This window comes from Anas acuta, chromosome 2 (genome assembly GCF_963932015.1).
Source record: "Anas acuta chromosome 2, bAnaAcu1.1, whole genome shotgun sequence".
In the NCBI taxonomy this organism is placed as follows: Eukaryota; Metazoa; Chordata; class Aves; order Anseriformes; family Anatidae; genus Anas; species Anas acuta.
The window spans coordinates 107,972,039-107,999,903 of NC_088980.1; the positions used below are offsets into that span (position 1 = coordinate 107,972,039).

The following is a 27,865-nucleotide window of genomic DNA, read 5'->3' on the forward strand; positions in this document are numbered from 1 at the left end:
TTCCACGTTAAGGAAAATTTCACATTTTAAATGCTACTGTAGGGTAGACCACAAAGAATGAGGAATAAATAAGGAAAAAGAAATTTGGAAAGTCTGAGATTAACTAAGGGTAAATATCTAAGGGTACGGAACCAAGCAGTGTTACTGTCTTTCAGTTAATTCACTGCAGGAAGCCTGAGGAAATACTTCACTGGGTTTTGTAGCATCTTGGGGTTTGTCTATAAGTGTATCTCTGTTTTTCACTTGTGTCAGGAAGCACTCTAGTTTGTTCTCATCAAGTAAGGACTTTCCGAAGTCAGCACCTTAATCCTTTTTAAACTGTCAAGAAACATTTCCTCGTCCCTTCATTTCCTAAGCAGCTCCCTTGAGCTGTCCTACACTCACTGCTTTTTACTGACCTATTGCCTCTCCAGAGGGGGACCACAGTATATGTGTCACTTTGTCCTGATTCTTCTGACTCTGTTAGCCCAGATAGGCTCAGTGAGAAAACAAGTGAGGTGACTGTGCAAGGTTTAAAGTCAGGCTGCTGTGGACCCGGGTAGAACCAGAAGGTTAAAATTCAAGCAAACAAAAACCAGTAAGTCATTAGGTCCAGTGTTGTGAGGAAAATGCAGTGGGCTCAACTCAGCTGTTGGCAACAATATGCATTCTGTCATTAAAAACATACACTCTGCAGGAGATACAGGAGTCCAGTGGTCTTGTAGGTATATATATTACATGCTGTAGTGTGATCAAGGCATTTAAAAATGGCTGTATCAGACAAATTGGTTGAAACAACAGTAATAAATAGAATAAAATGCCAAGACTATAATATCACGGTACAACAGAGTACAGTTAATGCTAATGCTGTAAAGAAAGATTACATTTCACTAAGCTTTTTTTAGACTGTCAGTACAGTAAAGAAAAAACACGACATTTTTTAAAACTTGCAACAGTCATTTTCCAAATCTCTCTTGAAACCTTACAAACAAAACTAAAAGCATGAATTGCCATTGCAGTTTATCAAGTGGCAAAAGGAATTTCAGAACTCCTAGCTGCTTGGAGCCCCTTACACAGTTTGCCTTTCTCTCCATAGTGCCAATGCAATTGCTTGTGTGGATACAAGCTTAAAGCCAGTTAAGTAATTCTGAGGTGAGAGACGAGGTTTTATTTTGGATCAAAAACTACCTATCAGACAAGAACCAAATAAAAGTAAATTGCCAGCTTTTATCATAGCTAATGTACTTAAGGGTTTAACATCACATGGTCTAAAATATGTCTATTAAATACCAGGAGGAGTCAGTGTTGAGGCAGCAGCTCTTGAGTATAATGTTAGGTGATGTGGTTTAGTTGAATTTCATCAGGGCAAAACCAAACCAAATAACGACGCAGTACCAATCTGGTTCTTTAACCCAGGTGGATTGTGGAACCCACTGGCCCTAAGAAAGGAGCAACATTATATTAGGGAATGATTGAGATGCTAAATGAAACCAGATGAGAATTCAGTTAATGCCAATATTTAATTTTCTTGTAATACTTAATGATAGGAGTTTTTAAAAGGTGGGTCGTACGTCATACTTCCAGTTTAAGACAATCTCTTGTATGAGTCAGGCTAAGTCCATCAGGGTGGGAAACTGCTCAATTTTTTCCTCAGGGTGGCATTATGTGCACTTTTCTTAGATAATTTATGATGATCCCTCAACTGGGTAATCACTATATAATGCAATATGGGAGTTCCAGACTCCTGATGTTAGGCTTTATATTTCTGTTTGTGTAGGTTTTGTTTTGAGAGGTTGCAGGAGAGGTGGATTCCCTAGCTTGTAATGTATTAACCAGAGGGTAATGGCATTTCATGAAAGTTGTGCTCTGTGATATTCAGAAAACGTATGTGTTCCGAATATGACTTGATACTGTCTCCTCTTTGTGACTCTAGCAAATTCTGATGAAGTGAGGACCTTGTGCTGTCAAAGAGAGACAGGACATTGAGATAAAATGCATAGGATACTTGAGAGAGAGTTGTAGGTTAAAATGGAGCAAGGCTGCCTTCACTTCTTTTTAATGTTGAGCATGCCAAAACTCACACTGAAAGCCATAATGGAAGGAAGGAAACCATAAAGATTTTAAGAAGGTATTAACATTGAAGTGTTCCAGTAGGGTGAGGTAGCGTGAAGGAGGTAATGATGAAGAGATGGTTGGAAGGAACCAGTCCCGGAAGTTATATCTGAAAAGATACAGCTTCTTGCTGTCTTTGCATTCTTCTTTGCTTGGGTCTTCAGTCTAAAAGAGGACTGCAAAGTCCATCTCATTTCTTACTGTTTGCATCATACTGCTTGATTCATGGCTTCCTGTTTGCCAAGTCCTATTCGACAGCTGCCTTTTGCACGAAGAGACATTAGATGTCTTCTAAATATCTGACCCACTTCTGAATGCTGTGCAATTACAGCAATACAGTTTAACAAAATCGTTTATCTACAACACAAGGAAAATAAAAATAGAACTGTTTATAATAGAATTGCACACATATTCACTGAAGAAAATATAGATCCAGGTTCTTTTACTGCAGCACTGCAGTGCATTGCTATGGAAGTAATGCTCTCGTGGCACTGGGCACCAAGACGGAGAGCAGATCACCTGCTCTGGTGATCACACCAAGTGCCATGGCCAGAGTTTTCCAGAGAACCTGGAATATGCAGTTAGCTCTAAATATATTTTGATTAAGGGCTTGGATATTTCCTGGCACCAATGCAAACTGCCAGATTTTCCTGTCATTGCTAGTGGTAAGGAGTTTTGAAGATGTAGGCTGAAAGAATAACTGTGGGCTATCAGAATCTTAGAATATCCTGCTTGTGACTGAGAAGAAACATCAGAATTTTTTTCATTGTACTTTTCAGAAAATGCATCTAAATGTAAATTGATCACCAATTTGCATTCTTCCCCCCAAAAAAAAGAAATGAAGAAGCAAGTAAAATACACTTGGTGCTTTCCAAACCTCTGGAGAACCCAGACAGTGAGATAAGAATGTGGTCTTAAAATAATAGACTTGAGCTAGTCTTTACTCCTCTTTCCCTTTTCCCAAAAAAGCCATAGCAGGAGAGTGATACATAAATCCCTGTGTCCATTTTATGGCATGGTGCCTCAAATGATGAATACTGTCACATTTTGATTAAAAAAAAATGGAAGTCCATAAAAAAATAAATTCAGTTTAGTGAATTGAATGTTGCTTCCTTAACATTTTTCATCCTGAACTCATTTAGTAGAGGGAATGGATATTTCATCAGACATGGATTTGACGTTCCATCACATTATACAGTAAACAGTACAAACGATGTTATTTTTTTTAAATGGAGGAGCTGGAAGAGCTAAGACAGTAGCTGCTGTAAGGCACTGGTTATCTCATTTAAACAGATATTAAATGTGGGTGCCAGTGGTGTGATCATCAGCTGCTTCCCACTTTGTGAATAAATTGCTTAGAAGGAGTCTTTTTGCCTACCAGATGTGACCTAGATTTAGATTTCCAAAGGCAAAAAAAAAAAAGTCTATTGTGTAAAAAACAATTGCGGGTAAAATGCATGGTAAATGAGCTTATCTCACTTTTCCAGGTGTTTAAGCTAATATGTTATGGAATTACAGCTTCATTTATGAAAAATAATTGAGGAAAGTGTTCCAGCAAATCAAATTTGGTTAAAGGCTTAGGATAGTTATTGTGTTGTGCGTAAGTTTCTAAATGACAGAAAGAACAGGGAGGCAGAAGAGATAATAAAAATACAGAAATTTGTGGATCTGTGAAGAGGCTCTTATAAACAGGTCAGGCCTGGCTGTGGTATCCCACCTGTGTTGTGGTCTAGGAAAATGTCATGAAATAATATGAAGAATTATATTCCTGTCAATGCATATGAAAACAAGATTTTTTTTCTGGAAAGATCACGCATACATTGGTATCTGTTGTCCCTGGGTAAGATTAATGACATTGGTAGGTTAAATGTATGAGAACTGAAAGAATAACATCCTTATTCTTTTTCTCTCTCCTCCTTCACTGTTACCGATTCCACAGGGGCTGCCACTCGAAAACCAGACCCAGAGCCTGAGAAGCAGACCGACCACACTGTTAAAATTGCTGGAGTCATTGCAGGCATCTTGCTGTTCGTCATTATATTTCTGGGGGTTGTGCTGGTAATGAAGAAAAGGTGAGCGATGAGTAGATATTTTCTATGTACATGTTCATATCACAGCATCTCCTACACCGGTTCTCAGTTTGATGTTGGCAAAAGTACCCAGCCACCTTAGTGCCCCATGTCACAGTTCAGGAAGTACTGCTCCCTCCCACCCCTCCAAGCCTTGTTGAGATTTTATAAAACCACCATATCTGTTTCATCCCACGGCATTCTCTATGAATTAATGTTTGTGGCTTTGTTGTAAAAGAAAAATAACTCAAGGTTAATGATTCTCTCACTTTGTGCATTAGTACTGCATGATGGACTCGAATAATAGAAGAGCATCTCTATCCCGAAAGGGTGTGTCTCCACTCTATCCAACAGATCAGCTGAAAGTCAGATAGAGTTTCTTTCTTGACTGTAAAAGAAAGCCTTAGTCAGGAGCTAGATCTAAGGTAATTTGTGCTAAGAATAGGGTCTGTGTTGTTCTGCATAAACTTCATTCCCTGAAAACAAATGAAAATGTTATGATGGTGCTGAATGTTTCCAAATGCTGGTTCAACACACGCACACACTGAGATTGTTTTGCTTTGAAAATCATTTGAAAACTGCTACAGCATTAGAAATGTAAGGCTTTTAAACCTGGTTGCCTTTTGCAACATTGTAAAAGGAAAAAAAAAAAAGGATAAAAAAAGGATAAAATATCTTGTTGCTAGGGAGGAGGTACAGGTAAGAAAAAACAATCTTTGTGATGATAGAAGCTAAGTCAAGATTGGGGGAAATTTATTAATTTTAGGTTTTATCTGGATTTTAGGTTTTATCTGGAGGTACCTGAGATCTGTAGCTGTAGAGGTGGGACTGAGGATGTGTGTGAGCTGTGCAGAGGGCCTGAGTCACTAATTCTCCCTCCATATCTGTCAGTCATCTTACTGTCCCATATCCCCTCTCCTCCTTGCTATTCGCCCTGTATTATTCCCTTCTCTTCCTTTGTGAGCAGTCTTGGCCTGATTCTGCTCATCCCAGCACTCGGTGATTTAATTGTATGTTAACTAGTTTGGCAGGTCTGAGATAGACCAAACCCCTTAGCTGCCTGAAATTCTTCCAGAATTTGAACGCAGGAGGTGCACAGTGAAGGAGGCAGCTGCCTGGCAGTGCCTCAGGGCAAGCAACAGAAGTAGCTGCTTTTCACTTCCCTTGAAGACAGAAGCAGGGCCACGAGGTTAGAAGGGTGCTACGCAGAGAAAGGTGATCTGTGGTCAGGGCAGAAGGGGAGGTCACAACAAGAGGTAGGAAAAGCAGTCAGAAGTTGCCATATGGAAGAGACTGAGACTTAAGCCCCAGGGTAAGCCTGGCTGGGGCAATGAAATAGAGCCAGTAACTAAATCTCAATAAAGTACGGTGTAACGGAGTTAAAACCTGTTCTTATTTTTCCGTACTTTTTTTTTCTTCCCACTTCTGATTTCTTGCATCATTCATACCTTCCATTTTAACAGTTGAACTCCCAAAGTCCTCCCTAGGGCCAGAGACAGCACTTGGCATGCAGTGAGGGAGGCTTCTCACATTGTCTGGTCAGTCCTTCTTCACAAAATTCCTGACCAGCATTCATCACTCTCTCTCTTTCCCTTCTGAGCCTCTCCTTAAGCATCAGCACCAAAGGTATTCACCCACAAGACACAAGGTCCTTTTAATCTTGAAAGGAGAGTGTTGCAAAATGATCCAAACAGTTTCATTCTGAATAGGATGTCAGGCTCTCTGGCTGAATGGATGCTATACTGGCTCTTGCTTTATTCACTAGGGAAAAGCTCTTTGATAATCAGATTGTTAGAGGCAGGAATGCTCAAATCCTGAGTGTTTGGATGTTAATGCAGAAGGATACTTGATTTCTTCTGTCTACCACAGTGCAATAATTATTATTCATAGTAGTTCTGTTGTTAGGAAAAAAAAAAAAAAGTTCATTATGTGAAGTTCTTTGGGGTTTGGAATAAATCTGCATGTGACAGAGATGAAACTATTGAAAGTCCAAATCTAAGAGCTCTGTTACCAAATATGCACAATTTCATTGTGCACTGCAGAAAGAATGATACCAATAACTTAAATATGTCCCACAATCATGCTGCAGCCTTGAACAAAAACTGTAAAATGAGTTGAGGTGAATATTAAGAAGTAAGAATGGTTCATCTGTGTAACAGGATGTGACTAGGCTTTAATGAGAGTATCAGGAGATAGGAATATTGTGTTCCAGGCCTCTAAAGCAGATGCTGTAGCATAGAAGGTCTTGAATGCAATTACACTCACGACTTAAGCAAAAGATGAACCGATTATTCAATAGATTGTTATTGGTGCATTAATTCACTATGCTGCTGAGAGCCCCTATGGTTTCACCTTGGTTCAGTTACTGTGTATACATTATGCATTTGAAGAAAATGTGTAAATCATCCTGCAAGCTTAGTGTAACTGTAGTGTTTTCGCAGTTTTATGGTGCTTTAGGTGCTACTTTGTGAAACAATCTTATCAAGGTAGCATATCATTTGACTACTGCACTTCATCATTTTATTTCTTTTACTTTATAAGGAATTTTACTGGAGTGAAGAACTGATCAAAAAGTAAAATAGCACCTTGTAACTCAGTGTAACTTTTCCCTAAGAACCACTTTCCTCACTGTGTTGTTACATACAGACTCTTTGGACTACAATGCTAGGTTTTACCATGTTGAATCTATGTGCTCTGAAACTTGCCATGGTTGCAGTTGACTACAGTAATTTCACATTTGACTTACCCAAGGCATATCCCAAGGCATATTCTGTCTGTTACTTCGTTCTTTCACTGCACTGAGTCTTTGTAGACTTGATCTCCAGATCTCACCAGTAGATTAAATTTTCTCTGTCTCTGGGGCTCCAAGCGCTTAATAAACTTTCTTTCCATTGTCAAGAGATTTGGAAAGCAGTGTCCTTGTAATTGATAACCATGTCTTTTTCCAACGTACTCCTTCAACAGCTACCTAAACGAGCTGGCAACCATTCCTTGCTTGGTCAGTGCCAGGCACCACAGGTTTTCATGGATCAACCTCTTGGGCATTAATTCAGTAGTGAAAAGACCAGACCAACACTCGAAGCAGTTTTCAGTGCAGCATATATATGCTTTAGATATGGTCACTGTCAAAGCTGTAGGTACAGAAGTTCTACAAACAGCACTAGTCATTAGGCACCATTATTAATTTCACTATATAATGGTCTTCTGGGGTAGTTATATTGTAAACGGGGACACAGAGTTTAGGGAGCCTATCTGCTCAGAGTACGGTGTAGAGTCAGTGGCAAGGGTAGAAATAGCACAGTCACTAACACATTTCCTGTGTGGACAATGTCTGGTTTGACTAAACCAGATTTGTGTGCCTGTCACTTGGGTCAGGTTAAGAATGTTAGTGCTTTACTGTTTTTCTCCCTGCTTAGTTGTTCGATGCTCTTATTCTGTTTTGTTCTATCTTTCCTTTATTCATTCAACTACATTCCTGCATAAAGATGTCATGTAATGTAAACTAACAACCTGCAAGCTATTCCTGATACCCTTATGGTCATATGAATGAGATTATTCTTCTCTGTGAAGTCAGAGTAAAGCCAGGAGGCTTTCCTCTCCTCAGCTGTGCTCTGAATCTCTCATGTAAGAGTTAACACAAAGTCAGTGGAAACCAATACACGTGTTTCCAGAATGTTACTTCACAACAACAGGGATTTTGTATCTGATCCTGAATATAAAATCTCAGGCAAGGCCCTTGATCTCTTCCAGTCTTTGATATACCTGCATGGGACTTTATAAAAAAATAAAAAATAAAAAATGCAGCAAGTTCACCTTTTGGTCAACAAAAAGTAGAGCAGTGAAAATGAGAGAACTGTTCCTACAGCCTTTGGAAAACCAATGGCAATTAAATGAGGAGTTCAAAAAATCAGTCTTAGGTTTTTATTCTATTCTCTTTTTTATAGTTTTTCTTTTATATTCAATTTCAGCTAAGGTTAAAAGGAAAATATTCAGAAATTGAAAAAATGGATGGATTGATCCGATGTTTGCTTAAAAGAATATATGTCTTTGGGGTAGCAGGTTCTTTCTGGGCTACCTGCTTGCTGCTGCAGCGGGAGTGCAGTAAGCAAGTGATTATTAAAATTTGATTACATTGGTTTCTGCTTCAGCTGTAGAATGAAGTTGGTCTGATCATTGCAGTTCTCCATATTTTTTTTTGTGTGTGCCTATCTTTAGTTTTTGCTTTCAGCTGTCTCTATGCCTGAACCTTCCAGTAGTTTCTAACGTATGTAATTGTGGCATCTGTTTAATGCAGAGCCCCTGGTTCTTGGCAGTGGATAAGGAATGCTTTTGTACTCAGTGGAGCTGGGCTGGGAATGCATTGGTCCAATTCCCTGGTAGTAAATCAGGCTGTTCAGTTATACACCTTTGCCAACAATTTCAAGTAGTTAGGATGGAAATTGGAGATAATAGGACTGGAGGAAAATTCCAGTTTTCTCCCAGTGCCCTCCTGCTTTCCCCTCTAGGCCAGCTACAAAAGAGAGACAATGAAAGAAATCACTGTGGTAATTTCACAGTTCCAGAAGTTTTCCCATGTAGTGGGAGAATCCTCCTGTGGCCAGCTGCATTGCTTTTGATAACATTTTATAGAGGGGCCTTATTCTACAAGAAATATTTATGAAATTTATTTATGTCTTTGGTCCCAAAGGATATAAAAGTGCTTTATATTTTCACTATACACAGAAACAGTTTATTGACATAAAATAACCTCTCTAATGGAAAGTGACTGAAAAGCTATGCATGGTTCCTTGTACAGAAGAAAATTTGGCCATGGTTAGCCAAATTATTTAGGTCATACTCTTCTACAGAAAGAGACTTTTCTACACTTTTCATACATACATATATATATAGAAGGTCTGTATACTTTATGTAGGAAATAAAATGGAACTTGTCCTTATTTCTTTTTAGTGCTACATTTGTTCAGTTAGGAATGGTGTTTTTTTCACGTGGCCTGAGAACTTGCGAGTCTAAAACTTTCTTACATGTAGCTTTCAAACATAAGTTCTTTTAGCTGTTTAGTTGGGCTTTCTGTTGTTTTTGTTGTTTTCATTGTCTGGTATTCTTGAGACTCAAAATCCACGACTTTCAATGATTTTCATATAGAAAATCTCACAACTGTAGTATTCTAAAAATAACTAGAGCTTGAGACTTTTAATTTTCTTCATCTTACACAAATTGTTAATGGGACATTTTCACGCAAATTAAAGCTCCTGGATTTTTAGTAGTTTTCTCACACAGAATTCATCTCTATAATGTATTTGGCAGAATTCTGCATTTAAGTACCAGCAGTGCTTCTCTGATTAATTGTATTTATTGTTGTTTCTCAAATTATTATACGTCTTTTAGAAGTATGAGAACATTTGTACTAATTACATTAAATCTCCGCAATGGCAACATATGGCAAGAAATAGGGTTGGCAGTGTCATGAGATTCTAAATGAGCGAGAGAATGAGTAATTCTGAAAAGAAGGGCAGGGGGGATATAATTATGTCTGAACAAGATATGAAAACAACCCTTTGCTAATAGAGCAGATAGGTTGAACTGCTTTGGTAGGAGCTGATTCTGTACTCCTTACTGAAGGCAAGGGAATATGTGCTGGTGGAAGAAGTGTACAACTGTTTCTGCAGCTTTCCCCTTACTCTGTTGTTAGACATCTTTCAAAACTCAGTTCTAACAGGTGTATGTTCTTGCAGATTGCCACGTGATTAAATATTCAATATCTAGCCTCTTGTGTTTGAACAATACTGTTTCATCAGAAAAATGGGGATGAAAACTGGGAAACATCTCTAACGGCATCTTCACACACAGAAGATGAGAGAGAAAGTTTGATGAAAGCCTAGTTTTCAAAGGGTTGCCTGAAGCATGTAGCTAGAGGCAAGTTAACATTAGTTATAGTCCTTTGCAAGGCCTGTTTACATGTTTCCTCTGTAGTCAAAGGGCTGTATGTGTATGCTTAAAAATTACAAATGCCTACATGGTTCCTTTAAGTCTTTTATCTTACCAACATGTGAATGCTACTTGACATTATGCGCTGAAATGTTTTAAGATCTCAGGCCTCTTTTTAATTACAGTCAATATATGGAATTCATTTAGGTTGGAACTTAGCCCTTTTGGAGAGTTGCATTCCTACTTGCAGGAGACTCAAAACAGAGGGAGAGATGTAAAGCAGAAACGCATAGCTGGAGCGCTGATACTGTGTGCTCCTGCAGTCTGAGTCTGGGTGGAGGGTCTGGCTGTGTAAGAGGTGATGCAGGAAAGCCAGGCTGGGTCCAGATTTTCTCAGGATGGTGGTGCTAGGTCTCCAGCTTCTTCTTTGTGACATTCACATAGGCAGAAATAACAGGGATACACGATCAGTTCTTATTTTTAAATCTGCTGCATAAGGAAATACCACCAAAATCATTTTAACCATTAAGGATAGCCGTTCTGCTTGTGTTGTAACATGGGAAGTTTTCACTCAATGTGAAGCAATTGAAAGGCAGTTGTAATAACAATTACGGATAAAGCTGTAGATGGGAAGCACCAGGAAATATTTTTTTCTTCGGAATTTAAATAGTTATTTAAAATGCTGGAATTTATTTCCTTGTTGTCATTGATTTTTCCCCGTGGAAACAAGTTGTAGTGTCAATGTCAACTGATTTCTTTAAGTAAAGGGATATCAAAAAATTCTATAGTATTATGACAAGAAAAGAAGCTAAATAACATACACTCTGTAATTCTTTATGGTTAAATTTCTAACATATAGAAATAAGTTCCTTGTATTTATTCCTAATCCAGTTAAAATATAAACTGAGCATGTTTTATCTCTTCACTTGGGAGTGCTTGTATATGTATTATATGCAGACATAAATATACATAAAATATCTAACATTACTTAAATAGTGGATGAGCTTTAAAGTGATTTGATTCAACAGTTGGAGACGCATTATGTATTGTATGGTTTAAAGTTTTATAGAGATGGATATGTCATCTGTCTGTTCCAGACATGTTGCATGATATGCCCAGATATGCATTCTTGCTACCTTCCATTTGTGTCATCAGTTCTGGTCTCAGTTTCATCTTGATTTTTCATACATTAATATTTGGCTTTTCTTTCCTTCCATTTCATCTTTTCCACCACTGCCTAATCCTTCCACCATCATGGCAGAAGAAGCTATCACTCCTACACTTATTACCTGTAAGTAACTTCTTTGACATCAGAGACACACTTTCTGCCATGTTGTTCCATGCACAGTTCGTGAATGCTAATATTACAAGTTCCTTTATGAAAACCAAACCTTTAAAAATTTTACCAAGATAAAAAGCTAAAAACAGCATGGTCGATAATGTAATGAAATACTTGGTTTTACAGAAGTTTCTATGCCTCATACGGTGCATTAGAGTCCTTTGAATATAGTTACATAATGAATTTTCTTAATTAAAAAGTAGTAGGTATAAATATCACTACCGTGTCTATGAGAAATTTTCATGCCTAAGTAAAAATTTTTAGAATTTATGTAGTGGTTTCTTTCTTATTTGGCCTGATGAAAATATACCATTGGTTAGAGATGTACAAGCATTTCCATTTGTTGCTATGCACTTAATACTACTTTTTCATGAATAATGATCATGCATAAACATCTTGCATTGCCATTACTGGGGCGGATTTAAAAGGAAAGAGAGATAAAAAATGAGGGCAAGATGAATAATAACTTACAGTAAGTAAACCATCATTTTGATACAGTCCTGAGTAATACCATTGTATGATTCTTTATTTACCCAAAGTTCTTGCTTCATTCTCTGCTGTCAGCGGGTGATGAATGAGAAGGGTTCTTCTGTGAATTTAGCAAACACCTTTCAGAGGCTGTTCACCTTTTCTCACTTTCCAGGTTCACGGAATATATGGTAGTTTTTGGTTTAGCAAAATATTAGAGATCTTGCTTAATTACAAAGTGACATGCATTTAAGATTGTTTAATCTTGTTGGCTGGCCACCAGTAAAAATCAGCTATCTAACAGATATGTGTCTTCTTTAAAGCTCAACTTTAAAATTCATAGGAAACTTGAGGATATTTTCATATGGTTACTGAAGATGGGGTGTTACTTGCGTGAGACAAATACTATAGTACTAGTTTTCAGGTACATTTGGTAATTGAATGCTCTTCAAAGGAAAAAATCTCAGTAATGTTTTTATTTAACATAATACTAAGTTTCTCTTGTTCCTTTTTTAGTAGCTCTTCATACTTTTTAAATAAACATTTTTTCAATAAATCTGTTGAAAATCTTCAAACATTCATTTATGGAATTTATGGAAAAATTAGTATATGTTTTCTAAGTTGAAAACTTAGTAAGCAGAACCATACTTCAAATGAATTAAAGCAACTAAAATTTAAACCTCTTAGCTCAAATTTCCTGAGACATGAATATATTGAAACTGCTCATTTGCTTTGTAATTCATATTTCATACTACATTATTAGACACTCTATATATCGTGCATTTTTTTAAGCTGTTCTTTAAAGCACTGTATTAATGTGAAGGTCAGAAAAAATTCTCTCTTCCATAGATGCAGTATCTCAGAATTTGTTTCTGCTCCTGAGATGAAAAGACCATATTTTCCATGAAATAGGCCTTCAAGAAAACGTTCAGTTGGGACCATTTAACCATTGTTTTGAAAATGTAAAACTAGTATAATATAGTAAGTCATAGAGTATGTTGTTGCCATAACAAGTAAACATATTTAAATTAATATTTTAATATGATTCATGTCTCAAGGCTAAGTCAAAAACAAAAATTGAAACAAACGAAACGTTAAATGAAGCACTGTTTCATTATTCAAATAAATTGGAGTATACATTTTTTTTTCTTTTTTCACTGACAGTGGAAAATGTGTGAATTGAAATGTTTCTATAAGCTTTGGAAACAGGTTTTGTCCACAGTTTGCAATCATAGAGGCTGCTAATAGTGGTTTGAATAGTTTGTTTGTTTTTTTTTTAATTTGGTGTAATCTTAGTGTCTTCAAGAAAAGACTTGTGTTTTTGTTAGTGTGATCCAAACGTAGTAACTGTGGCTTGGGTACATGGACTCTTCTAAAAGAAATTGTGTGATACTGACTGTATATCATTTTACTGGTTATCTGGAGAAAGAAGGAAAGTAACAGCCCAAAAAGGAGCAGACAAGATCAGCCCACCATATGAGGAAACATTCTGGACCAAATTCTACACCTGTTTACTCAGCATGCAATTTCACTGAAATTGGTGGAGATCTTAGATGAATGCAGAATTCATTCCAATTTTATTTTTAGCTGAGGAAGTTGGTATGGGTTATAAAACGATCTATATTTTGAGAAACATCATTTGAAGTGCTCTGCTATTGCTAATTTACCACTTCTATACTGAGTATCATATTCAAATTTACTGATTAGTCATTGTAAATGCAAGCTGTGACATCCATCTGAGCATCTATGCACTGAAATAGTTACTATTGTCTTGTGTGCTGCTTTCCTTATGTGCTGTGGGCTCCTTTTCCCTACTAGACTGCAATCTCTGCCACTTCAAGATCCATCCTAAATTAAAATTAAAAAAGAAAAACTTGGCAGATGCCTAGTGCTGCTGATGAATCATCAGAGGTGGACCTACAGCTGTGCATATTTGGCAGAGAATTATTTCCATTTTATCTTGTGTTTACTAGTTAGCCAGTCAAGAGACATTACAAAAAAGAAGCTGAGTACTGCTATTAAGAATTATACTTCTTGTTAATGGGTTTAAGTGCCTCTGCCTGCGCCTTTCCTCCCACTTTTGCTTTCCTGGTGCATTTTTTACCTTTCACCTCAGTCAGGAAGCAGATTTGTTTTTTTGTCTGACCATAGTTAGTTCTTTATGAATTCTTTTGTTCTCAAGATTAGAGCAGATTTCACAGCACTCATTAACTCTCCAGCAGGTCTTTTGACTTCCTCGTAAATTCCAGGTGGGGAAAAAGAAGAATGGGGTCAATGTCATTAGTGACACTTGTAAGGACTGGTGTTCACAGTGGGGCAGCCAGCATTGCCATGACTCTACTTTCTTCCAACACCTCTTTGGATGGGCACAACTCAAGTGACATTGGCCAGAGAAGGAAGAATACATTGATAGTTTGTTGTGTAATTGTGGTAAATGAACTAGACAAGCCTGTTGGTGAAGTGAAAATAAAGCAGCGCCATGCTGATCAGTGATCATTATCTTTTATATTCAAGATTTTCATTTAGACAAAGATTTAGATAGAGGCTCTGTCTGCTTTGGAGATCATTAATCATTATTAGTCAGGAGCTAATATAACTAAATTCATGAAAATTCAAGCATGAAGGCAAACAGAGTGCTTCTTCTCTCTGAATTAACTCAAGACACTGGCCTCTGATGGACAGTTTGGGGAATTCAACTTGCCCCAAATTCCAGGTCAGATATTACAGATTGCAACTGTTCATGTTGCTTTTGAGAAAAGGCTTCATTACCTTGCTATGAGTAGGATGTGTGCCCAATTAAAATGCAAAGTTTTGAAGGTAGTTTTTGATGGTGTCCTTCAGTTTGAATCTGATATCAAAATGGTATGGTATGGTTATTACTGAAATTAGCTACTTATGCAACAATGGTGCTGCACAGCAGTTAGGTGCATGATGTTATTCTATTTTTGTGCCTTATTACAAGTCATTTCAACCTGTGCTAAAGCAGGGAAATAGGAGACAATTATTACCAAGTATTCCTAGAAAATATTAATCATGTTGGGATCTTAATAGCATCAAATCTAGCTGATGTTGTCCCACCCAGCACTAATCATCTAGTTGGGTGACTTAGCACAGGGATGCATCACAGGTACATCTTCTATATAGAGATCTCAATCCAGAAGCTTAATACAACATGGAAATATTATTAAAATGGACTGTGTATAACAACAGATCCTATTGCCTAATACTTTTAATATGACTCGGAGAGGACAGAATAGTTCCTGCAAGAAAATTAATTCTACAAACATTGCACTTTTTTGTATAAATGAAAATAAAAATATACTCTACTTTTCATGAGAATTTGATTGTTTGGGGTGCAATTGAAATATACTTTTCTCCTGTATCTCAGTTGAGCTCAGGAGTCTGGGAGAATGTTCTCAGTTACCTCTGTGTCTATTGCTTTGCCAGCAGATTTCCAGTGCTGGCTTCTGGATCTCTGTACAGAGATATAATCTGTGATTCATTTCCCCAGTCTGACTGGGGACGATGCAGTTGTCCTAGCACCTATGGCAGAAGGTTAGCAGATTTGCAAAATGACCCTAATAATCAGAGTCATAAAATTTTCAGAAAATCAATGTTGTTTAAACTCTGAGCAGTGATTTCTGGATAATTCCAGGAAAGATGTGGTCATAGCATTCAAAATTTACATATGAGTTTGAAAATACTGAGAGATGTTACAAACATTTCGGTATACCCAACTGTAGCTGCCTCTGGAACTAGAATAAGTTCATCCATTTGCATATTCCAGGTAGAGGAGAGCTCTGAACAGAAAAATGTGAATGCGTTTGAACTGCCTGATGTGTTTGATCTGTTAGACGAAGCCTGTGATCTCTTCTGGATCTTTAAATATGCATAGTTACATAGACTTATATCACAGAATCATGTAACCCAAAATAAATGTGGATTTCTGTAATTGTCCTGTAGGCTAGACTTAAATCATTTGGGGATGTCCCATGAGTTTTGTTGCATCTGGTAAAGTCTATAATGCCAATATGCAGTGCCCAAAATAGCAAGGAGAGAGTTTTACTAAATCGGCATAGCTGAAAAATACATTAGTGGGCCATGTGCCATGTGCTTTGATTATGGGGGTACAATATCTAGCTTTCATGCAGAGATACTCAGCAATCTCAGAATTAAAATAGTATTTTTAATTAAAATACATCACATTATTTTTAAAAATAGATGTTTGAACTCATTATTTCTTACGCTGATTCCTTGTTCCTTCTGATCCTTTCGGATGTGATTGTATTGCTGTATAGCCAAGGCTTATGTTCACATTTCTCTGTAGCAAAATGTATAAATAATCCTTAACACTCAGACCACCAGTAAGTAAATCCTTTTTTTTTATTTTCTCTTTCTGAAGTTTTGTGAGCCCCTCAGGACAAGGATCTGACTACATGAAATAGCTTTCTTGAGCTGTGCCAGAGATCAGATTAGCAAAGGTATTCACACAGAGGAATAGCTCTGCTTCAGTTGCCCTTTTGTGGGCATATTTAGATGCTCACTCCAAGTTACTGTTCCAGCACCTACAAGTAGGAAACCCATAGTCATTTCTGAAGTGACCCAAACTGCTCAAAACCGCATTAGTACAGAGGTGTTGAGTGAGAAACCATAACCTGTAATGTGCTGCAAATGTGGATTTTTCAAAATAAATGAATACTAAAGAGAGAGTGAGGTGAAGTATCAGAAGTGATTAATTGCTATGCTGATCACACAATCACATTCAGTTACTGTCCTTGTTCCCTCAGTGTCAAGCAGTAAATTTGCAGATGAGCTAAGGGTTTGGAGACTGTTCTGTCCTTAAAGGGGCAGTTTAATTTTCAGTTTACACCGCTATTTTTTTGGAAGTTACAAGACATTTAGCATGGTGACCAATATGACTGTAGGAAAAATAAACGCTTATGTAGTCTAGAGATGTCTTGGTTTAATAAAAGGTTTGTCTTCCTTTTCTAAACTAATACACAGGGATTTGAATTGAATGCTGAGAATTTTTTAAGAAATTGCGGATTCCATATACTCTTTGTAGGGTAAGCCGGAAAGCCTGTCTTTATTATACAGAAAGCTGAGATATAATACATACATTCTGGAGGAGAGGAGAGGGTAGGGACAGGTATGTGTATTAAGCTACCCTCTGTATTTTTGCATTTGTATTGCTGTTCCATATTGAGTCGTGTTCAGTTACTGCGACCTGTTTACCAGGGTGGATCACTCTCTCTGTAAAATCTTGGGTTGAATTAATCCTCAATTAGCCTGTTGTCATTGTTTATAGTTTGCTAAAAATTTGGTTCCCAAGTTTGTCATGCTTTCTGTCAACAGCAATCATTCTAGTTACTGAGATTTTACTGTTATCTTCCATCATTGTTGAAATAGACTTTAAAAGAGGGTATAAGATGAATCATTTTCATTCACTTTGTTTAAGGCTAAAATAGAATCTTCTCTCAGGAAAAAGGTGTGATTCATGCCTTTTTAGCTCTGAAATTGCATTTCTGTATACATTGATAGCTAGACACTGACTTCAGATTCTTTCATTTTATCCAAATGGAAAGCAGAGTTTTTCACTGTTTTAGTGTTAGTATTTATTGTACAAGATGGGTAATGACATTGAAAACTTACTCTCTCTAAACCTAAACCTGCCATTACACTTTGTATGAGTGTAAAAGCATTAACAGTAAAGAAGATAAACTGCATATTAAAACCAAAACTCACATGGTAATTTATGTTGCTAAAGGCCTTTATTTTTTCTTCAGGTTAGGTAAATTGAGGTGTTAGTTTTCAAAGTGCTTTAATGAAATACTGAAATGAGCAGCAGCAGATGACTGCAAAAGGTAGGACTACAAGGAACAAGGTTAATGTTGCTTTGCATCTATCCTGGACTCGAGGAGGACCAGCAGCAGAGAAATGCTTAAAGAAAAAGGGATAGAAGAAATCATTTGGTGAATCTAGCCTAAGACTTCAGTGCTCCTGTATAGCACAGACTTAATCACTTCTGCAATAGAGATAAGAACAACTATAACAAGGTGTTTGTGTCTGTTGAATGATGTCAGCACAGGGCACTGAGGTGTTATAGTCATTAGTGCTGCAATAACTTCTACCGAGTTACTGTAGTTTTGTTTGAGCTTCTAATCTGTAGTCTTTTATCTAACCCCTGAATCCCATGGGAGATTCTTCAGCTGAACTACCTTTTTTGACCCTCCTTGCAAGGAATGTGGCCAGATTAATGATAATCCATCTCCAGGTCGCATGTGTCACTGTTCTCAATTTCGCAATGAAACTGTTCTCATCTTGGCTCCCGTTCCTTCTTTTCCTCTCCGTTTGCTTCCTTACCTACAGTATTCCATGAGTTCCTTTAAAGTCTACATTTCCAGTTCCCTGATGTAGAGAACATTGGCTATGTGCTTTCCACAGTGTCTAGCAGACCAAAAACATCTTTAATTTCCAAATTGTCTTTATGTCATTTTTCCTGGTCATTGTTTTTCTGCAATTAAGTGCCTAACTCTGACATGGGAGAATAAGAAACCGTGCCTCAGGTAGTTTCTTGTGTCGCTTCTGGTCACTCTGGTCTTTTGCCTCTGCCTCCATTTGTGAGAGCCTGTGCAGGGATTCTGTCTGATTAGGGTCCTTCCTAACTTCAGAACGATAGCCCATATGCAAAGTGTAGATAACGAAATTGCATCATCTGTGAATTTGGGACTCACAGAAACAAAGCGGAAAAGGAAACAGAGGGAGCAGGCTGTGCTGCATGCTTGCAAATCCAGCAAAGCCTGGCATTTCATCAGTTCCAGACACCCTGTTACAAAACAAAATATTTTTTAAAGACTTATCATAGGTATTAGAATCAAAGCTCTATTTCATTTACAAGTGTGCTAGAAAGGTTTTATTATTATTACTACTATTATTATTAGACTGTAGCTTTTAGTGTGTGCTCTAGAGAGAAGATTGTAGGACTGTCAGAAAAGTCTTGCATAATTGTGGTTAGTTCCTGGGCCAACCTAACGGCAGCAGTGATCCAAGTAAAACAAGGTGGTAGCTGGAGCAGAGCAGGGCTTGGTAGGGCTTGTGCCAGCAACTACCTGCTCCTCTAGAGTACCGAGCTGACGAAACATAAAGAAGCACATTTATTTTTCGTTTTAGCAGCAGAAGCTCAGAACCACTTCTGCTGAGGTTTCTCACACAAATTATGAATCTCAGATCTGTTGGTGAGACACTGAACCACATGGCTGGGGGACATCTAGATTATACTCAGTGCACCTGCAGAGTGAGTTTGCTTCTCTCCTTGCTCATTCTCTAATTCCTCTGATCATAAGACACGAATTTGAGACGCAAATTTGCCAGAGACATGAGCCAGCAGTGTGCCCAGGTGGCAAAGAAGAGCAGAGTATTTGTGCTACTCGGCATCTCCCCATGCAAAGTGGCAGTGTGCTTTCCTCCTGTGTGGTGATGTCAGTAGCCAGAAGTACATCTTCCAGTATGGATTTGTCCAACATGTTTGTTCAGTTATAATAATGGATGCATATTGGCTGCAGCAAGCTACGGTTAGGGTAGGCTAGACAGGCTTTTACTTAGCTTAAAAAATGTATATTGGGTTATGTTTTAGGTGTAAAGGAATTTATGTTGCAGTTTATGGTCATATTTGTCAATTGCCCATGGAAGGGTCACTTCAAAGCAACTAAAGTTCATGATTTACAGTATATTTTCAAAAGCTGATGAAATACCGAATGCTTGGTATTTATTTTAATAGCTACATAATATACTGAATGCTTTGTACATATTTTAAGGTGAGATTGTCACGTTTATGATATCTCACAGAATAGGAACCTGATCCTGGCAGTAGAATTTTAAGTATTGAGAACAAGTTACTGACTCTGCATGTCCAGACCTACTGCAGGTTCCCAGCAGGAACGTGATGATGTGCTTTTTGCTGAATAGGGTACTACATTTTCAGCTATCTTTTGCTGGAACTCAAAGAACTGTAAACCTCTTTTGAGGCTGGAATACTGGACATTCATAGGATTTTCTTCTCCAGATCTCTGTCCACAATGGATTCCATTTCACATGCTCTTTAGATCCTACTTCCATTGTCTTCCTTCCAGCTTATTCTCGTTTTCTTCTTTAATTATTCTACTGACCATTTTCTTTTCCATCTCTCTCTCTTTTATTTTTTTTTTGTAATTACATTTTTTTGTGATACTTACTAAAGGGCTATTGCTTAGATAGAATTGCAGAATCACAGAATGGTTTGGGTTGGAACATAGTTGACCTTAGATATCACACTATTCCAATCCCCCTTTGTGACAGAGACACCTTCCAGTATACCAGGTTTCTCAAAACCCCATCCAACCTGGCCTTAAACATTTCCAGGGGAGCGGTATCCACAAGTTCTCTGGGCAACCTTTGCCAGTGCCTCACCTCCCTCATAGTAAAGAATTTCTTCCAAATATCTAATCTGAATCTCCTTATCTCCTTAACGGCTCTTTGTCCTATCATTACACCCCCTGACAAAGAGTCCCTCTCCATCATTCCTGTAGGCCCCCTTCAGGTACTGGAAAGCTGCTGTAAGGTCTGCCTGGAGCCTTCTCTTCTCCAGGCTGAACAACCCCAACTCCTTCAGCCTGTCTTCATAGAAGAGATGCTCCAGCCCCTTGATCATTCTCGTGGCCCTCCTCTTGACAATAGGTCCATGTCCCTCTTGTGCTGGAGGGCCCAGAGTTGAACACAGCACTCCAGGTGGGGTCTCGTGACACAATCACCTCCATTGACACGCTGGCCACGCGGCTTTGGTGCAGCCCTGGACATGGTTGGCTTTCTGGGTTGCAAGCACACACTGTTGGCTCATGATGAGCTTTTCATCAAACAGCACCCCCAGGTCCTTCTCCTCAGGGTTGCTTTCAATCTATACTCTACCCAGCCTGTATTTGTGCTTGGGATTGCCCCATCCCAGTTGCAGGATGTTGCAACTTGATCTTGTTGAACTTCAGGAGATTCAGACAGGACCACCTCTTGAGCCTGCCCAGGTCCCTCTGGATGGCATTCCTCCTCTCCTGTGTGTTGACCACACCACACAGCTTGGTGTCAGCAAACTCAGTGAGGGTGCACTCAATTTCACTGTCCATGTCACCAGCAAAGATGTTAAACAGTTGCATGTCCCTGACCCCTGAGTAGCGCCACTTGGACATTGAGTCATTGACTGCAACTCCTTGAGTGCCACCATACTGCCAATTCCTTACCCACTGAGTGGTCCATCCATCAAACTGCTGTCTCTCCAATTTAGAGACAAGGATATCATGAGGGACAACGTCAGATGCTTTGCTTAAGTCCAGGTAGATGATGGCAGTTGCTCTTCCCCTATCCACCAATACTGTAACCCCATCATAAAAGGCCACCAGATTTGTCAGTCATGGTGCAGCCTTAGCGAAGCCATGTTGGTTGTCACCAATCACCTAAGGAGGTGATAATAAGGATTAATAAATAAGGATTTTCCATGTCCCTTAGCATAGTTTCCTGGAGGTGTTCAACACCATGTTGGAAGAAGTCCTGGGCAACCTGATCTAGTGGGTAGCACCCCTGCCCATGACAGGGGAATTGGAACTGGATGATCTTTAAGGTCCCTTGCAACCCAAGCCATGTTATGATTTTATGATTTTATGATGGATCTCATCAGGTTCCATGGACTAATGCTCCTATATGTTTCTTAAGTAAACCTGAACCTGATTTTCTCCTACAGTGGGTTCATCATTCTTCCAGTCACTGCCTTCTGGGGCCCAGACTATGTGGCTAGATCTCTTGCTGGTGAAGACTGAGGCACAAAAGTCATTGAGTACCTCAGCCTTCTCCATCTCCCAGGTGACCAGGTCTCTTATTTTCATTGGGAGAGGACCCAGTTGCCCTTATCTTCCTTTTATCACAGATGTACCAATAGACTTAGATAGACCTACTCTGTGGAAACATGGAACACGATAACATTAAAGAAAGAATTAAGTTCAGTGTCTAAATGAGTAATTTCTGTGTTGAATATCATTTTTTTATTTTCGTGGGGAAATAGCTGTTTTTGTTTTATAATTTTTTATTTCTTATATAAAATGTATTTTGCTAAGGCTTTAAAAAATATTCACATCCAGGTTGAAATTTAGCATGCAATATTTTACATTCAAAAAGAAAAATTGTATCTTAAGCGATTGAAAATGATGTCACCGTAGAAATTCCAATATAATATTAATTATAGGAAGTATACTTGAACACCCACAGTACTGTGTATTTACTTATGTCAAAACAAGATAATGCTTACTGTATTAAGAATAGCTTTTCATTTTATGATTGCCTGTTGTTTTTTGAATCATAACCTTCACTTGTTTCTTTAATTTAGGAGAAAAAGCTATTAAACATAGAGACTTCCTGAAAGCGTGTGCTGCATGAAAGCTTTAATTAAATCTACAAGTAAAGCTTTAAAAGAACAAGATTCAAATTAATTGCAACAAGGACCATGCATTTATTTCTGTGACAGGCCTTCGCGCGTTAGAGAAAAGGCAATCTGTGTACCCTTATCTGAATTAGTAAACTCAATATCACTTTTCATTACCATGGTAGGTCATTGCCATGCGTCTTCAGTGTGACACTGTTTACATGTTAATGACCTCACAAATAGAGCCTGTTCCAAACAGTTTGCAGTAGTAGAAAGTTGTAAATCCATGAAGTGGAATAAACTGTCCTCAGCTTTCTGCATCATTGCGTCTTGCGAGTTCTCCTCTAGACTGAGTTTCATAATTAGGCAGCAGTATAATTAAGGCAAATTCAGTAAATGCAAATAGGGCAAAAGGATTTATAGCTGATTATGGCTGTTATAGCATACCTGAAATAAATTAATTTCTAAGCTTTGTTATTAGCTGACTTCAATGACATGGAATTTAGAAGTAGAAAGTATTGTTCACAAAAAGTGTTTATAGCTAAAGTCAGCGAGTGGTAGTCCAGGCAGATATATTTAGATTTACTAAGTGCTCAAATATACCCATGGAAAGATTCAGTAGAACATACTGCTTTAGTTGTTGGTGTATGATTGCTTTTGAATTAGATGAGATTTTTAAGATCATAAATATATTTTTCTCCCACTGTATAATGTAATGAAATCAGCATGCTCCCTCAAATCATATCCTTAAAGAAAATGTCATATTTACATCTGGTAATTTGACTAGATATTGGAAAGCTTCACTGCTTCAAAATCTTGGAATGCTAAAACAGACATCAAATGGGTAAAACAAACTGAGCATAACCACTTAAATTTGACAGCCTAAAATATCTAAAACAAGTACCATTCTGTGATATCTTGCTATGTGCATTCAAATGCTGAGTGCCCTCAATTTCTATGGACTTCAGCAGAATCTTGCAGAATCTTGTCCAACATTCGGATGTCTCAGCCTTGCCTTAACAAAAAGCCTATTTCTCACTAGTCATACGCAGCATATACGGGGTATTGCAAGACTGGTTCTGCCTGCAACAACCTTGGAAGTTGCTTTGCAGACAGAGAGTAATGGTTTCTACTTTAGTTGCTCACCTAATATGCAAAGCAAGTTTAATTATATGCTGTCCAACCCTCTCTGCTACATATTTTTCCACTTGCTGGTTCTGGATGAAATACATACTTTCTACGTGCAAAGGTTACTAGTAAGTGTACACTGCCCCTGGAAGCATTTATGGCTAATTTTGCCCTAAGCATGCATAATGCAGCTAACTACTAATTAAAGGTTAAAGAATGGGGATCCATCTTTTTGCTGCCTGATGAATAGAGGAATGTGTTCTGCATGTGGTCAGGTGCGTATTCTGTTCTCAATTGGACAGAATTACTAGGATGCTGCAAAACCAAACTATATCAGACTACAATTTGAGAGACTCCACATTTTTTTCACAGCACAACAAAGGACTAATAAATCACTGTCTTGTGTTGTGTAATGAATTAGCTGTTTTATTGCATTTCATATAAATATGTAATGCTGCAAGGCATGCGTGGGTAGAATGTAGTCCTGATTTCATAAGGGACTTTTTTTTTTCACCCTACATACTGACCTTAAAAAGTTATCTGTGGACAGGTTGTATGTTTTGCTACTAAAGACAAAGGGGCAAGGCAATAAAGCCACCACCAGTATTATAGCCCTTTCTCAAGTCCTACTAATAGCCGATTAAAGCAGGTTTTGATCACTTCTAAATATTGCCATGACTGCAACTGTGTAGTATAAGAGAAAGAATAGTGATAGAACTACAGTGGCAGATAAAAAATGTCTGTATTCATAGTGCTACAATTAACACAGAATTTCCAGAGAGTTTGTGATCTTAATACTTCTGCAAAACCTTCCTTCCAGAATGGACTAAAACGTAGTGGTTCTTTGAAATCATTTGTTCAGAAATCCTGGTGTTTGCTTCTTTTCTGTAGGCTGCTTCCTACCATAACAATCTAATAACAATTGCTTTTTAAATAAGTTTAAAAGTAAATAATTTTCCAAATAGATTATGAAAAAAGCATTAGGCTAGGAAGCAAGAAGTCTGTTTTTTGCCAGTGGCCTGGTGATGAGAGCTCTTAAATCCTTGTGTGCCATGTTCTGCACATTTATTAATTTTTGATTGCTATTAACAGCTGCAAAGGAGGGATATCAGGACTACTGGAGGTCTGATATCAGAGGGGTAGAGTTCATGCTTCCTTTGCCACCACTTGGATTTGAGAGAAAAAATACCTTTGTTTCTAAATAGAAAGCCAGCGCTGCCTGAAAATGTATGTCGTTGGAACATTAGTACCTGAAAATCGGTGGTGTAATTTTTATCACCAAAGACAGGATTAGTCACATACATATACTTGCAGAAAAAATGTTCTCATATGAGTAGCTTTAGCAAAAGCACCAGGAGAGGTGTAAAGTCTTTCCTCTGATACTATCTGCTTTGATACTTCAGTGGCTGCAGAGCTGCCCCCTTTCCCACCCTAAGAGTAATCAGCACGTGAGCTTTACTGTTTCAACCCTTGTCCATGTGGATTACACTTTGGACAATAAATTATCATTATTTAAAGCGCAGGAACTACAGTGGTAGATTCTTCGGATAAAGCTTTGACAACACTACAACAGAATAATACAATAATTAAGCATCTCATGATTTTCAGAAAAGCATAAATAAAATAAGTTAGCACAAGTACCACTTAGAGTATAATCATTTGCTTTCTGATTAGAAGTCAGATAGCCATAGGGTGACAATAAGATGGAAAAGGTCGTATGATTAAATTAGCTGCATTCACGCAGGCATTACTTACAAAGGGTTTTTTGCTATGATTAAAGAAGACCAAAAGTAAGTCAAGCAAATAAGATCAAGTTAGTGACCCTCGGAAAGGGAAATTAACCTCAACAATAAATAAAAGGTTACTGCCCACTACAAGCACTCCAAGATACGCTACTCTTGGTTAATCACATCTTTCACATTCACCTATGGACTCTGTGTGTGACTGCCATTCTGACTATTTACAGAGGGTTGCACATCTTTAATACAGACTCCAAATATCAAAACTTATTTTCCCGTTCCTTTTGACTCATGCTACTTTTTAGTCAACACAAGAAATGACTACTGCAGTCCTAGTGCTCATCCCATTAATACCCTATCAAATTTGTCACGGTTTTTGTATTTTGTTGTAAACATTCATCTGAGTAATTCTGCAATTCTGCATCACTTAATCTCCTGTAGGTGTTTCCAATCTCTACATTATTGTCTCATGGGCTAAAAATATTAGCAGTTTGAGATTTTTGTCACGTGATTCTCCCTTTTTAATGTTTATTTTTCCTTTTGTGCAGATTCTTGGGAGCCTAGTTGTCTTTGTGTGTCTTGACAGAGTCAGAGTCCAATGAAAATCTGCACTAAGCTCATAGTGCAGGATTTTCATAATATATGTCTTGCATTTGAAGCATGGAGAATCTGGACTATCTTAGTCAAATCACTTTGTTTTCTCAGAGGCTTTTCTTAGAGGAAGTGCAGTGGTCCAGAAAGTTGTAAAACATTGTAAAAAATCACTCGATGTTATTTTGGGACCTGCGCATTTGCTGTGAATGAAAAACTGCTCTGTTTTTCATTCTCTGGGATCCAAGAATTGCATATAACTTCGATTAACTAACCAGGAAGGAAAACACAGCAGGCAAGATTACTGTCCTGGTTCAGGATTGCTGATTAGTCTCTAAAAATTCGACATTAAATTGGCCTGTCTTCATCTTCCCTGTATCTCATTAACTTGCACTGTGCCTGTGATCTAGGATTTTCTTGTTGTGGTCTCCTCTGTAAATATTCATGCAGATCTGTCAGGGACAAAAAGGATCTCCATGCATAGTAGCCATTGGCTGTCATTTTAGTAACTTTTATGTGCTTGCTTTCAATTTGGCATTGAGAAATGTCTGCTTTGCAAATGTTAAGTGGGCCATGGCAGAATTGCTTTGCCTTTCTGAGGAAAGCTAGCGATATGGTGTTTCATTTTTTGTTGCATATTTTGCTGTCAGATACTTACCAGATAGTAGATCAGACAGACTAGGCTGCATATTTAAGAGAGATGCATAGTTACAAGGAAATAAGAAGTAGAAGATTATTCAGGATTTGTACATTTTGGAGGGGCATCATCCACTCAAGATTGAATAATCCCTGAGAAATTGGATTCAGATAAATAAACCTGTATCACTTGCTACTTTGTCATTTTCAACCAACAAAATGTTAATGCCATGGTTCCTTCTGCTCTCTGCAAGCTGTTGCTTTATTGCGTTACATCCTACAGTGATAGTTACCTTTAAAGAAAAAATCTTATCTTTTCACGTGGGTCCAAGGTCAGTAAGAAGGAGAATACTAGTTGCATCATGTGCATGCAAGTCATTGCTCAGGAATGAAACATTATAGAAGAGACGGAATAGATCAGCAAGTGTCCTGAAAGTTCAGATACGGTTAGTTTGCCCTTGCTTTAGCTAGTGAGCGTGATTTGACAGCTGTACTTTGTAGTTTCTTCCTTCTGGAGCATGTGATCATGCTTTGATAGCAACCCTTAATCTATTATTAATGCAGTTGTATGTAGATCAAAACTAAAGATCCTTAGTCACATCAGAAAGTAATGTAAGTCTATTTTTATACCATTTGAGGATGTATCTGAAGTGAAGGAAATCAAATGCTGGAGTACTAGTGTCAGGTATTTCTGTTCCTCTGTGCAAGCTGTAATATTAATCTCTGAAGGTGTGCATATACATGTGCACTGCAAAGTAAACCTCTTTTTTTTTTTCCACCAAGAACTAGTAAATAAATGCCTCCTTTGAGTCTTTCCCATTTGTTGATTTTGAGCTGTGGCTTTTTTACAAGCTTTGAAGAGTAAAATTTGAGACTTATTTGGGTGCAGTCTCACTAAGTATCTAAGTGCTAGCATTTTGATAATAACACTTAGACACCAGCTTTCAAAATTAAAGGGGTTAGTTTAGTTCTGCAACTTTCTCTAATAGCATCATTATTGCAGGTTAATGTAGAAGTAATGCGGTTTGGGTTATGTTCACTTTCCCATTCTGAAAGGAGATTTTTGTGGGTTTAAGCCAATGTGACATGCTATAAGATTTTACTGCAGAAGGGCACTTGGCTTGCTATTGAGCTCATCTGGGAAAAGGCTTTCCCTTTTCTTTTATTCATACTCCTTTTAGCTCAGGTAATATCTGCAGGTATGATCATTAAAAAATGAGCTGTTCAGCTCTTCACATTGCTGAAAATTTTGAAGCCCATGCTGGGGTACTTCAGGGATTTTAATTCTGAATGTTACAAGTCTCAAGACATAAGGTATTTACAGTTTACCAGCTTTGTTGCAAAGACACCTGAAGCAGCATGTAGGCATTGACAGTAAAACATGAGACAAATGGCTGTGAACAGGTAAGAGCCAACAGACCATATCATGGCAGTGACATTTTGC

The 27,865-nt window shown here is 37.9% G+C and overlaps 1 protein-coding gene across 13 annotated transcripts in view; it reads left to right on the forward strand.

The window, feature by feature from the left end:
* PTPRM (protein tyrosine phosphatase receptor type M) overlaps window positions 1-27,865 on the forward strand; it is a 468,093-nt gene that overhangs the window by 304,849 nt on the left and 135,379 nt on the right. For 7 of the 13 annotated variants that reach the window (XM_068671589.1, XM_068671590.1, XM_068671592.1 and 4 more), the window contains 2 exons: window positions 4,031-4,163; window positions 11,347-11,376. In XM_068671589.1, coding sequence (XP_068527690.1) covers window positions 4,031-4,163; window positions 11,347-11,376 — 163 coding nt within the window. The remainder of the gene's footprint in view (window positions 1-4,030; window positions 4,164-11,346; window positions 11,377-27,865) is intronic. The other 6 variants (XM_068671591.1, XM_068671594.1, XM_068671595.1 and 3 more) reach the window with 1 other exon arrangement.